We start from the raw sequence: 14,374 nt of genomic DNA, 5'->3' as shown, positions 1-14,374 counted from the left end.
ATTAAGATAACGTATATAAAGTCTGTAGGGTCGAGCCTGGCACACCTTAAGTGCTCAGTAAGTTGCTGCCCAAAGTCAGTGTGAGTTCTGCCTCTCTCTGTCCCATCTGTGACCTGGCAAAACTTCTACATGGTTCCTGGGCCCACTGCCCAGCCCTCGAGTTGGAGACGTGGCTCAGCTCCTCTCTCTTCCTCCCCACTGGCAGGTGATCGTCTGGGGAGACTATGGCCGCATGGACCACAAGTGCTTCATGGGCATGGCCCAGATCATGCTGGACGAGCTGGACCTGAGTGCCGCGGTCACCGGCTGGTACAAACTCTTCCCCACGTCCTCAGTGGCAGACTCTACGCTCGGCTCCCTCACCAGGCGCCTGTCCCAGTCCTCCCTGGAGAGTGCCACCAGCCCCTCATGCTCCTAAGGACCTCAGGAAGAGGCCTGGATGCAGTGTGGGAAGGGGTGCTGCCACCCCCCCGTCTCCTCCCCTGTACATAGTCTTCCCGTCTTTCTGGACCCCTTGCCTTGCTGCATGCCTGTTGGCTACTGGGCCTGTCCCAGCTGGCAGTGGAGACTCTAGTATGTGTGCGTGTGTGTTTGTGTGTGTGTCTGTGTGTGACCATGTTAGATCTGTTCATTTGTCTGGGTGTATTTGGTCTTAGTGACTATATGGGCTGAAATCCATGTCTCTCTGTGTCTCGTTGTAAAGAAACCCAAAGGAGAGTTGCGTGGACAGGACTCCCCTTGAGTCCAGGGGTGGAAGTGGGAGACGCAGCCATTGGTCCATCCCACCTGGTCCTAGGCTCAGGGCAGAGCCTGCGTGTCCCCGCCTGTGCCTGTTCTTGGTGGTCCCTGCTTAGTTTTCTGTCTTGTTCTTTGTTCCACCTCTGCCTCTCCCAGCGCCTCTGCTCTTTTTTGAGGAATGTAGCGTCCACTGCAGCTGGCCACACCGAGGCCCCTCTGGGAACCCTGACACCCCTCCTCTTCACTGAGCACTCCGGCTGCTCTTCCCACCGAATGCATCCACAGCATGTAGCATCTCACCTAGCGCCCTGGCCAGGGCTCTGGGGGGCAGACGATGCCGGGGAGCTGAGGGCTTAAAGACCGCTTTCTCCCTCGGGCTGGCGCCACCTCCTTCCTACAAGTGAGATTCAAGGAGGTGTCAGTTCCCAGGGTTGCAGGCCAGGTACCTTGGAGGAAAGTGCTGGTACCTCCCTTAGAATTGTTCACCTCCTGTTTCCCTCCGAGCCTCCTCACCTGCGACATGCCAAAGGAGCTCTCCCAGTGGACCCCAGGTGGTGTGGAGTGGACGGTCTTGACATGCAAGAGGTTGGCCTCATAGGGATGTTACCTGCCAAAGTGGGCAGCCCCTGGCGGCACCTGTGTCCATCCCAGGCCCTGAGGGTGGCCCTGTGCCCCCCTGGGCTCGTCCTGGAGGGGCCTGGCTTGTTGAGGATGTGCCCAGGGCAGGGCTGCTGGCAGGAATGAGGAGGGCTGGGGCTGACTTGCTCTGAGAATCCTGTCCAACCTTTGGGGATTAGCTGCATGAAGTTGACTATTGGGGGCTCTATTTTTTTTTTTTTTTTTTTTTTGCTCTTTTCCAGACCAGGGTCCATGTCTGGGAGCTCAGATCCACTGAGGCTTCAGCCTCCTGGCTCCACGGACAGCTTGGCTGTAGACTCTAGACCATCACAGTCACCAGCTCTGTATAAGCAATACTCACCCCTCTCGGCCTCCTTGCCCCCTGCCCTCTGCCGCTGCCCTCTGGAGGGTAGCCTGGCCTGCTGTAGACACCACGCCTGCCTCTGCTTTCTTTCCACCCTTGTCTGGTTGGAGCTTCCCAAAGCCACTCAAACCCTGACCTGATTGGACAGCTGGGCCCTGGGGGTGGGCATCAGGGCCTGGACTGGACCTTGTGAGATGTCTGCTGGGAATCCTGAAGTCTGGCTCGGGAGTGCCCAAATCTGTCCCTCTCCTTCCTCAGGTCTAGCATGAAAGGCAAGAGGTTGCCCAGGAGGTAGACACAGCAGCCCTTGGGTTCATGTCTGGTGGGGTGGAAAGAGGCAGCAGGAGGGGTCAAGGTCTGGGACAGGCTCGCGCTCTGCCTCTTCCCCAGCTATCACCCCTGAGAGCTGCACTGACTCTAACCCGCGTATGTGGGGATCCGTGGAGAGGTGCTTGGACTCCATCCATAAGCGAAGCCAGACGGGCCTGGAGGTGGATTCCGAGGCAGGCAGGTGGAGACAGAGGCTGAGACAGAGCCATCCCCAACGGGGGGTCCTTTCTGGCAGGACCCACGTTAGGCTGAAGCCAGGGCCTGGCCACCTCCCTCCCGTGAAAACCAGGGGGAGAAGCCAGGTCCCCACTGCTCCTGCCCACAGACAAAAAGTGGGTGAGGGCAGTAAGGACAAGATAAGCTCCTGGGCTCCTGGCTCCCGCTGGAGACTCCATTCCTGTATTATCATGGCGGGAACCCTTGTGGGTATGGAGAGAGAGACAGCTAGGCTGAGTTTTCTCTTGCTGCAGAGATTCTCTCCTAGGGTCAGACTGGGTAACGCATGCATTTCTCATGTTTCTAAAATAGGGCAAAGGGCTCTGCCCTCTTAGATCCCAGGGCGGGGAGTGGGGGTGGGAACTCGCTTGCACAAGCGTCTTTCTGTGTCCTGTGGGTGATGCAGAGCAGCCACCCTCAGAATGGCTGAAAATCCTTGATGCCTTTGGGGTGCTGGGATGATTAGTGACCCATAGGATAGCATAGGCATTTGCTGATGTGGCACCGAGCTGTGATATGCAGACCATGCTGTTACCCCCAGGGAGTGGGGGGTATCAGCGAGGGGTGTCACCTTCATTCCTCTAGAGGCCCAGGAGGACAGAAGGAGCTACCAGCAGAGGCTGCTGCTGGGGAGCTGAAGGCTGCTGGCCCCTTGCCTCTGCAGAAGGTTGGAGGCAGGGGCTTGTTTGAAAAGCTGTTCTGGAGCTAGCCTGTCCCAGGAGAGGAGGGAGCACACGTGTGACTGCTGGCCTTCCCTGGAGGGGGCAGCACCTGTCCCTTGAAGAAGGCATGGCGGGGAGGGAAGGAACATGATCCCCCCAGACACTGTTAGATGCAGTGTCCTGACTCCACATACCCCCTCCTTACCCCAGGGGACCCTGGGGCTGGTGACAGGGTGGGCTCTTTGTCATTCCATCTTCCTCTGCTCAGGCAGGATTCGTGGAAGATGTGGCAGAGACAGCAGTGGCCCTGCAGCGATGCTGGGCTGAGGGCAGGAACCATGACAGATGATTCAGAACATCTGTCTTCATGTTTCTGCTCTGTTCAATCTGTCCCACTTCCTTCATAGACTCCTTCCCTAAAGGGAAGTCTGTGATGGGTCTTTGGTATGAATCAGGCTCCAGCAAATGGGGCCAAGTCTTGGTTCTTCCCTGAAGAATCACATCCCCTTTGTCAAGCCATCTCCTAAACTACTCCCCACCCAGTCTCTCCCCCCACCCAGCACTCCTAGGAAAGGAGCCCTTAGGAGACTCTCAGTATGCAACGAGCCCAGGCACTGCCAGCATTTCAGGGGGCCGAGAGAGAGGGTGCCCCTCTAGCTCATCACTCGTGGGATCACTGGTTCTCCCAGGGGCCTGACCCCCACCAGGGCAAGCATGCCTGAGCTCTTCTTTACTGCCAGCCTTGAGGAGAGCAGAAGCCTCCCACCCCTTTTAAAGACACTAGAGCCCTCCAAGGGTACTTTTTTGGAAATGAAATGTAGCACAATCTTCGACTGCATTACCAGGAGCCCTGGCACGCAACCAGGCTTCTTGCTCCACACCCTGCTGTCCAGGAGATGCCGTGCTCCTCCCCAGCCAGGGCTCCAGAGCTCCTCATACCTCCGATTCCCCATCTTCTTCAGCCCAGAAAGCATCAGGGCTTCAGGAAGGCTGCTCTTCCGCTTCTTTGATTGCTTCCTGCACTGTGCGAAGCCCGTGCAAGCAATTGCTGCCTTTGCTTGATGGTGGAGACAGGTGGCGTGTCCTTCAGGGCCAGGAGGTGGTCCAGCAGGGTTTCTGCAGTGGCTGCAAGGAGAGGGAAAAGAAGAGGCCTGCTGCCCTGCCGACCGCTCCCTTTCTCTTCTTCTCCCTGGAGTTTTCTTCTCCAATATCCTGACACAGAAAGAGGTTCTTTAAAATGCTGCTTCCTATACTGGATTACCGTTCACTGAATGATCAGGAAGGAGATAGGAATATAGACTCATCCCCTGCCTTCTCCCTCAAGTCTGCTTTTCACTCAGGTCAGAAGAAATCGGGTCAAAACAAAGCAATCATGACTGAAGGGCAGGGGAATCCCCGCCCGATCCAGTGAGGCCTGATGGAGGCTGGGTCAGCCTAGTCTGGCTGGGAAAGGGTTATTTTGAAAGAGTGCCTGAGCATCTCAGAGCGATGTCAGTGATGCCAAAGAGAGCAACTTGGCCTCCTCGGGCACCAGCTCTGCCAGCTGAGCCGCACACGTGCAGCTCAGGTGTCAGCATGCCCGATGGTGGGACCTCGTTCTCTGACAAAGGGCTTAATCTTTCCATGTAGCAAAGCAACTTCCCCTCCCCCAAACCCTGAGCTCAGGCTTTTGTGGGCCCAGCAAGGCTGTGCCTGTGAAGGAAACTTGCATTCTCGCAGAGGCCCAGACTGGCTTGGGGAGGATGCTTGTCAAAAAGCATGAGTGTTACTGCTCTGGGAAAACCTTCCCAGGCTCTGATTGGAAACTTGGCCAGTAAGGACAGGAGCCTTCGCCCTCCCTGGGAGCTCACACAGATGCCAGGAAGGGTCCTTGGGACTGGGTTCCAGAGAGCTTGGCAAAGAGAAATGGGCCCTGGGAATTCCAAAGGCAACAGAGCATCCGCCCCAATGGTCAGTGGCCTGGACGGCTGGCTACAGAGAATCAAAGGCTATTATATACAGAGAAGACTTGTGCAAGACTCCTCACTTTTCTGGGCCTCAGCTTCCTCATGTGCAAAACCAGAGCATTTGCTAGTTACTCCATGGTTCCCTCCAGGTTTTGAGTCTAATCTGGAGTTGATGAGGGTCGTGAGCCTGGTGCACCTGGCACCTGGTTCCACAGGCTGGTTCCTTTCAGACCCGGGTGCCCAAGCTGGGTGCAGGTCCTCACCCGTCCATGCCCAGATGCTGCTTCCGACAAGAACTCTGGGAATCCTAACAGACTCTTCTTCTTCCACCTCTTCCTGGTTTGTTGTTGTTTTCTTACGTAATGAGATAATTAAGGGTTGTCTACAATGGACTTTTTCCAAGGTGCTGATGTGATGTCACAACCTCAGATGCATCCTGCGTAGGTCAGTATCCCCACCAGCAGATGAGGCTGGGTTGGTCCTCATTTCTGCTTCTAGAATGAGAAAATGGGAGAATTTTAAAGGGAGATGCTCTCTGATGGGAGGAGAGAGGGAACTTATTTCCCTTCCAAGTAATTTGCTTCTTGAAACCAAAAATTACTCTTCTCCAGAATGTCTTTTACCAGACACCATCTCAGCAGGCAGAGTGGCTGCTGCTTTCTTAGGAAAAGTTGGCCTGATTATTCCATCCACTCCTTTAGAATGTAAATTCATAGGAGGCAAGAACCCCTTTTTTAGAATTTCCAAATGCATCCTGCAAAGAGAGAGAGCAGATAGGGACTGAGAAGCACACTGTTTAGATAAGAAGCAATTAGCCTTTTATATCTGTGCTCTATACATTTTCTATGTGCAGCATCTTTCCAAACTCGTTGTGGCTCCCAGGTGGCAGGTGGATGGATGGGAAGGACTGCCGGCTGTTTCTTACAACACTCTTGCCAATTCCCTTGAAGAGAAAATTCTTCACATGGCTTCTGCATGTACAGTATTTGGGCAGCAAAAAATGATTAAAGTCCGTTTGAAAATGGTTTCATGTGTTGCTTTCTGAAGACGGTTCTTAATTCTAGGAGAGAGAAAACAGGGTTCCAGGTGACTAAACAAGGAGGAAGAAGATGCCTTGTCTGAGAGGCAGAGAGAAGTACATTTCAGAAAAAGGCTGACCTGGGCTTCTGACTCCTGTCTGGGAAATCTGTTGCCACAATGATGTCATTGGGCCATGGAATCTGACTGTTCCAGGCAGCTTCCTGGCTCTGTCTCCCAGGATCCCTGCTTACAAGCCCTCAAAGCCTTCTATTCCCACAGATTCCACAGAGGATGCCCAGAGCCAAATAGAGGGAAAGATAATATGGAGTGGAGCTCCATAAGCAGTGGAGCTAAGGTCACTGCTTTTGACCCACTGCTGCTTTCTGAGCTCTTGGGTCCAGTAGCTCTTCTCAGACTTGTGGCTGGGGCACTCTTGCTTATTTCAGCCACACCTGATACAAGCAGTAAACATAGCTGTTGACCTCCAGTGCTGTGACACCTGGAACACCCCTTCCCCTCCCTCAAGGAGGGACACAGCCACTTCTGGGCAGTGCCATTGTCCTCCTAGGACTGGGTCTGGGAGTACAGAAGATGGACAAAGTATAGCAATGTCATAGCACATGTTTGCCGGGGGAAAGGCGGACATCTGCCATCCCAAGAGCCCTTCAGAGTGACCTCCACTGCTTTGGCTCTGGCCCTTGGCCTTGAAGTTCCAGTGGGCACCACCTCTAGATGTAAGGCCCATGAGACTTATATATAAGCTCTGGTGCTCCCCAGGGTTCTGTCTTTTACTTCTTTCCCACTTCTGCTCTCTGAGACATCTCATGCACTCTCATGAATTTAAGAACTTCTGTGCTTCTAGCCAGTAAAATTTTCAAAAAAAGAAAAAAAAGACAAGAGGGACAGACAACAAAAACTGAGATCCAGAGAAATTCTTCAGACAGAAGGACTACTGTACATACCTCATAGGGTTTTGGGGGGATTCAAGTGAGGTAATACGTTTAAAGTGCTCAGAACGTGCCTGGCACATAGCATTTACTATGTTTACTATTATAAAGGAAATGATGGAAAGGCTGAGATGTAAGAAAGAAATGTGAGCAAAGAAATTAGTAAATATTAATATATACATTATAAAGCTATAATAATGCTTACTTTTTAAAATTAAAAAATATACTAAAATATTGGAGAATAGTAGCACATAAATTGGTCCTTGAAACATTCTTGGAGACTAAAGACATTGAATAACTTCAATTTTCCTTAAGTATCCATTCTAAAATCCATACTAAGAAAATAGAAATAGAACCAAGTAGACTCAAAAATCCTAAATACAAACTATGAAGTCCAATAGTGTATTAAAAAATGATACATCATGATCAACTGGTGTTAATCCCAGAATACACGGGTGGTTCATTAGAAAAATTCACTGTAATTCACCACATCAATAGACTAAAGGAGAAAAATAATTATCCTAATGCAGAAAAAGCATTTTATAAGGTTTAATCCTATTTGTAATAAAACTACTGGCAAATAGAAGGTAACTTTCTTGATTCGATAAGAGACATATACCAAAAAACCTATAGTAAATATTATATTAATGAAAACACTTAACATATTCTCTTTAAGATCAATGCAAGGAGAATCAATGATGTTTCTTGGACCTGTCAGAGAACTGATGCTGCAAGGCAAACTGCTACCTTGAAATCTGGAACGACAAGCACATACAGAGAATTAGAGCTAGTATATGCTTACCAGGAGAACCCACTGGAACCAAAAACTGATGGAACACTTAAATGTTAATATTAACTAATTGCTGGAGGCTAAGTGTGGACTAGTTTGAGAATGACAAACAACTGGAGGCTGGGAAGGGTGCATATTTTTATGGACTTTTTCTCTAGGCACCTACAGTAAAGACCTGAGAAAGATCTAGTAGTTTTATCAGGGTGAGGGGAAGAGAAAAGTTCTGAAAAACATCCAGAGCCTACAGCATGACAAAAGCCTACTCTCCAGGGAAAACACTTAACCAGAGCCCACCCTACCCTGGAGAAGGGCATTTTCCCCAGTCTAGGGCCCTCTAGATTTCCTGTCTCACCTAAGGGGAGAGGAAAAGCTAAGAAACACTTGTGAAAAAAATCACAACACAGGGAAATAGACCCATTAAAAGAATGAGATGCAATCATATTATAGAATGCTTCCTCTGCCCCACAACTTATCCCCATAGGAACAGGGACCTAGTGGCTTACAGTTGAAATAGCTGTAAGACACAGCCTCTGAGAGAAGCCCCAGACACAGCCTCTTAGGGAAGCCCCAAATCAAGAGGTGGAGATAAAGGGGCTTCCCTGGTGGCACAGTGGTTAAGAATCCGCCTATCAATGCCAGGGACACGGGTTTGAGCCCTGATCCGGGAAGATCCTGCATGCCGCGGAGCAACTAAGCCCGTGCGCCACAACTACTGAGCCTGCACTCTAGAGCCCTCGAGCCACAACTACTGAAGCCCATGCACCTAGAGCCCCTGCTCCACAACAAGAGAAGCCACCACAGTGAGAAGCCTGTGCATCGCAACAAAGAGTAGCCCCTGCTTGCCGCAACTAGAGAAAACCCGCATGTGGCAACAAAGACCCAATGCAGCCAAAAATAAATAAAATAAAAATAAATAAATTTATTTTAAAAAAAGAGGGGAGATAAAAATAAGGTCACCAGAGGAATTTGAAATCTATGACACATATAGTTACACTAAATACATCCCAGCTCCTAGCCAGACTAACATAAAATCACACATTAAGGCCTATTTACCTTGGTTCCTGTTACCAATATCCTGTTACCCAATACATGATGTCCAGCTTTCAACAAAATATTAGACATACTAAAGGCAAGGAAAAAACCCAGCCTGAAAAGAAAAAGCTGCAGAACCAGAATCAGATATTATACACAATGGGGAGTTATCAGGCAGACAATTTAAAATAGCTATGTTTAATAGCTATTGTTAATATATTAAGGGATCTAATGAAAAAGACAACATGCAAGAACAGGTGAGTAATGCAAGCATAGAGAGGAAACCTCTAAAAACAAAAAACATGGTAAAAATAAAAATAAACTAGCAGAAATGAAGAATGCCCTTGATAGTCTCATCATTAAATGGGACATGGTCAAGGAAAGAACTAGTGAGCTTGAAGATAAGGCAATAGGAACTTCCCATACTGGAAGAAAAAAAAAAAGTGAAAATAACAGACTGGAACATCCAAGAACTATTGGGGATTTCTAAAAAGGTGTACCATGTACATATTGGGAATACCAGGAGGAGAAAAAGTGGAGCAGAAATATTTGAAATTTGTAATGGCCAAGAATTTTCCAAAATTAGTGACACCAAACCATAGATCTAGGAAGCTCAGAGAATATCAATTAGGATAAATACCAATAAGCTTATACCTAGGCATATCATATTTAGGGGAAAAAAAGATCAATACAAGGAGGCCCATTATCATTATTACCATTTAAAATAGTTCTAGGAATCCTGTACAAAGCCACAAAGACAAAAAAAGAGGCAAAGGATTGAAAAAGGGATAAAGCTATTATTTATAGATAATTTGATTACTACCTAATTAAGAAAAAATTGTTAGAACTAATGAGAGCATTCAGCAAAGTTGCTGGATACAAGGTCACTCTACAAAAATCAGTTGCATTTTTCTGTAACAGCTATAACCAGCAAACATGAGATATTATCCACAATAGAAATTTAAATTATTAAGTAATGACTACTTAAGAATATGTAAGACCTCTATGGAGAGAATTTTCAAACTCTAAGAGTTGATGATCTGAATAAATGAAGAGACATTCCCTATTCTTGGATAAGGCAGTTTAATATAAAGATATTAACTCTCCAAGTTAATCTGTAAATTCAACATAATCTAAAAATTTCAGCTGATATGTTAACTAAACTTACTCTACAACTTATGTGCAATAATATAAGTCTATGAATGGTTAGATCAACTTCTGTTCAAAGAAGAGAAAACTCAAAGATTGGCATGTGTATATCTGGGAAATTAACATATGACAAGAGGGGCACCTTAAAACAACGGGGAAAAGTAGATTGTTTAAAATATGTATTAGGAAAACTGGTTCACTATCTGGACAAAAAAAATCCCTACTGTTGGGCTGCACACCACAGACTTTCAAGCCTTGTAGTTGCCTAGCCTTCAGAGGGAAGAAGAGCCTGGAGACAGTGCTAGAGTCATCAACAGTTTATTGGACAGGGGATCTTACACGTCCAAAGCAAAAGGTCCTGGAGTGACACCCCATTGTATATGACAGGCAGGACATGGCAGCAATCTTCGCTACTTGGGAGGAGACGGAGGCTACCATTTACAGGGGAATTGATGTCAGGTTGGCTCATCAGTTACCAGGGAAACCAGTGGCTGGGGCAGGAGGCAAGCATGTGGGCAGTTACTGACTAAGCCCTATAATTAAGAGGATTGGATAGTTATGTGAGTGAAGCGGGCCCTGGTTGAGCAGGGGATGTACAGAGAGCAAGAGAACAGCCATGCGTGGCCTGACTATACACTCCACCCCTATATACCCTGCACGACCCTTACAATCTTGGTCCACCCCTCTTCCGTGATATCCCTGGGGCCAGGTATGTAGAGGTGCACTGCAACAAGATACCACAAATGCAATACAGACGGCAGCAGCTAGAGAGCATCAGGTGTAAGATACCTACTACACTAAAAACAGGGATTTGCAGGACTTCCCCGGCGGTCCAGTGGTTAAGACTCTGTGCTTCCACTGCAGAGGGACGCAGGTCCAATCCCTGATCGGGGAACTAAGATCTCACATGCCACATGGTGCATGATGTGGCCATAAAAAAAAAAAGGATTCGCCAAGAGGTGGGCGATTTTGGAGCCAGGCACTTGGCATGCAAGACAGAAGGAAGGCGAGAGTCTTCAGTTGTCCCTACATGGGTTGTCACCCAGTCCGTGAACTGATTCCCTCCACTCAGGCTAGGACAAAATGTGAGATGTTTAACAGGCACCGTACAGGGGAGATCATGACCATTACGCAAAATAAAAGCAGTAACAGCATTCTGAGATAATACCACCCCTGCCTGTGGATTCTGTCCTGGCCTGCCATATCATCTGTCCACCCTCTGTCCCCATAGCCAGTGCCGAGTACTGGAGAGGTGGTATAACAACAAACCGCAGGGTTAATATAATGATGTCTTTCTCTAGTAGGGGGCCTGGGTTAATTACCTTAGTAGTTTTAGGTGGGGCCGGGTAGAAGACAGCTGAAATCTGTAAGTCCCTTTCTAATCCTGTTCCCCACGGAGCAGCAAACCCAAACCACCAGGGGCTTACCTGCCAGTCCCAGGGCCATTTTATAACGTATTCCCGCACTATGGGTAGATCCTGTGATAAGGGCAAAAGCGAGTTATTGTCCTGACCAACAGCTGGCAATGGTCCTTCAGTCCTTCGGCGGTCACAGTTGAACTCAGATGGTGTTGACTAGTTGCCTCTGGGTTAACATGGCTTGGGCACTGGAATGATTGCTCCTGGGTTGTTAAGTTATCGTTCGTAGGACTTGAGTTAGCCTCCTGGTCCACATGTTGAGAGCAGGGTTCCCGTCTCAACTGTTGTTTTAAGTAGTCAATTAGCCTGGCAGCAGTGGGCTTGTAAGGTAGGTGGAAATGCTAGTGTATGTCATTTTTATCGGCCCATTCCTGAACTTCATGGCCAGGAAAATGGGATCTTTGGTTGCTATCGATGTCCATGGGGAATCCCATATGTCACACACAGCTGTTCTAGACCCGGAACAGGTTTTTTTTTGCATCGTTCAAAGACTTGGGTAGGCTTTTTATAATGTCCTCCACCTGTTGTAACACACTGTGGACTGAACATAGCTGTTGTCCCATCACACTATATGGTTGCTCCGCCCCCTTCCACAGCTGGGACCAGAAGTCCAAGGGTGCTCTCGTTATTTTGCCGTTGCCACAGGCCTTTACCAAACCCTTCTGAATAACTGGCCATGTCCAATTCACAAGCCTGTCCCTGAGTTAATATCCCTAAAGCCTGTGTCTGTAGTTGTTTAGGGGCTTGTATTTTGTAGATAATCCAGGTCCTTGTGTTTTGTCTGTATTCACCAGCCATCCCTGTGAAGTCAGATGAGTCACAAGCACGGGGCTGCTACTTTTAAACTGGAAGAAGACTCTGAGGTTAACAGAATATCATCAACGTAATGGAAGAAAAAGACATCTCTCATGGTAGTCAGCTGCCACAGGGCCCCACGTGCTAGTGGACGGCCACCAGCATCACCCCCCCCCCCCCAATGTTCCATTCCCCATCCTACTTCCCGACATCCCAGCACTCACAGGTTTCATCAACTTCCTGACTGGTTCACCAATTGTTGGGCTACGCCCCGCAGGCCTGTAAGGCTTGTAATTGTTTAGCCTTGAGATGGAAGAAGAGCCTGGAGACAGCGACAGAGACATCAATAGCTTATTGGAGGGGAATCTTACACGTCCGAAGCAAAAAGTCCTGGAGCAACACCCCACTATGGCAGGCACGCAGGCAGGGCATGGCAGCAACCCTTCGCTACTCAGGGAAGAGGGAGGCTACCATTTACAGGGGGAATTGATGTCAGGTTGGCTCATCAGTTACCAGGGAAACCAGCGGCTGGAGCAAGGGACAAGCAGGTAGGCAGTTACTGATTAAGCCCTACTATTAAGTGGATTGGATAGTCACGTGAACAGGGACTGGTCGAGCAGGGGATGTACAGAGAGCAAGAGAACAGCCATCTTGAGGGAATTCCCTGGCGGTCCAGTGGTTAGGACTCTGTGCTTTCACTGCCAAGGGTGCAGGTTCAATCCCCAGTAGGGGAACTAAAATCCCCCAAGCCGTGCAGTGCAGCCAAAAAAAAAAAAGAGAGAGAGAACAGCCATCTTGAGTGGCCTGATCATACACTCTCCTACACCAAGATGCAAAGATAAGCCCTAGATGGTTTATCTTAGACCCAAGATTGAAAGGTAAATATAAAGTTTTTTTTTTTTTAAGGGATAAGGCATAGTAGTTTTTTGTTTGTTTTTTAATATTTATTTATTTGGTTGCACGGGGTCTTAGTTGCAGCAGGCAGGCTCCTTAGTTGCGGCTCATGGGGTCATTGGTGGTGGCTTGCGGCTCCTTAGTTGCGGCACGTGGGCTCCGCATTTGTGGCATGTGAACTCTTAGTTGCGGCATGCATGTGGAATCTAGTTCCCTGACCAGGGATTGAACCTGGGCCCCCTGCCTTGGAGCACAGAGTCCTATCCACTGTGCCACCAGTGAAGTCCCTAAAATGTAAAGTTAATACGAGAAAAATGTAGGGACTTCCCTGGCGGTCCAGTGGTTAAGACTCCAAGCTCCCAATGCAGGGGGCATGGGTTCAATCCCTGGTCAGGGAACTAAGATCCTGCATGCTGAGCAGTACAGCCATAAATAAATAAATAAATAAAAGAAAAATGTAAAAGAAATAGTTTTGTGAACTAAGGACAAGGAAGAACTTTTAATATTTCAAAAGCACAAATCATACATTACAAACTGTGTAATGTGATTACATTAAAAGTGAGGCTTTCTATTTAATGAATGGCATTATGGACAGAAGTGAATAACCAGATTACAGAATAGTGATTTACAATGTCAAAAATGGCAAGGAATTAATAGCTAGAATGTAAAAGGAAGTTCTACAAATCGACAATAAAAAGAAAACAATGGAAAATGGGCAAAGGAAATGAACAGGCAAACTCCAAAAGTTAATAAGTATATGAAAATAGCCCCAGAATCATTATAATCAGAGAAATACAAATTAAAGCCATAATGAGATATTACTTTATACTTATGATTGATGGGCAAAAATTAGAAAACTGGATAATGCCAAGTGATGACAAGGACATGGAGGTACAATAGGTGTAGCCATTTTGGAAGGAAGCTGACATTACCTGGTCTAATTATGTGCAGACCCTATGACCTATACATGTGTATGTCGATCTATTAAAAGGACATGTACAAGGGATATTCATCGTAGCATTATTTGCGGTGAAGGGTGGCAGGCAGAATAATGAAGCCCCTGAAGATGCCCACACCCTAATGCCCAGAACATGTGAATATGTTAATTTACATGGCAAAAGGGACTTTGCAGATATGACTAAATTTAGGGCTTTGAGATAGGGAGATTATCCTGCATTATGTGAGTGGGCCCAATCTAATGATCTGGGTCTTTAAAAGTGGAAAACTTCCCAGCCGTGGTCAAAGGGAGATGTAATTGCAGAAGGATGGGCAGAGAGATGCAGTGTGACAGAAATTAAAGACCTGAACATATGGAGAGTTAATCATACCCTGTTCATGGATTGGAGGGCACAATATTGTTAAATTGTCAGTTCTTTCCAAATTTCCCTTTAGACTCAATGCACTTTCAGTAAAAATCCCAGCAGGCTTCTTGAAGAAATTGGCATGCTGATACTA

At 47.8% G+C, this 14,374-nt stretch overlaps 1 protein-coding gene across 3 annotated transcripts in view; it reads left to right on the top strand.

Moving 5' to 3' along the window:
• Window positions 1–5,900, top strand: part of RIMS3 (regulating synaptic membrane exocytosis 3) — a 40,766-nt gene extending 34,866 nt beyond the window's left edge. For all 3 annotated transcript variants that reach the window (XM_057527228.1, XM_057527220.1, XM_057527224.1), the window contains one exon: window positions 206–5,900. In XM_057527228.1, the coding sequence (XP_057383211.1) occupies window positions 206–418 (213 nt within the window). In that variant the 3' untranslated portion in view covers window positions 419–5,900. The remainder of the gene's footprint in view (window positions 1–205) is intronic.
• The last annotated feature ends 8,474 nt before the right edge of the window (window positions 5,901–14,374 follow it).

This window comes from Balaenoptera acutorostrata, chromosome 1, assembly GCF_949987535.1.
Source record: "Balaenoptera acutorostrata chromosome 1, mBalAcu1.1, whole genome shotgun sequence".
NCBI classification, from domain to species: Eukaryota; Metazoa; Chordata; class Mammalia; order Artiodactyla; family Balaenopteridae; genus Balaenoptera; species Balaenoptera acutorostrata.
This window is presented reverse-complemented; position numbering and strand designations above follow the sequence as displayed.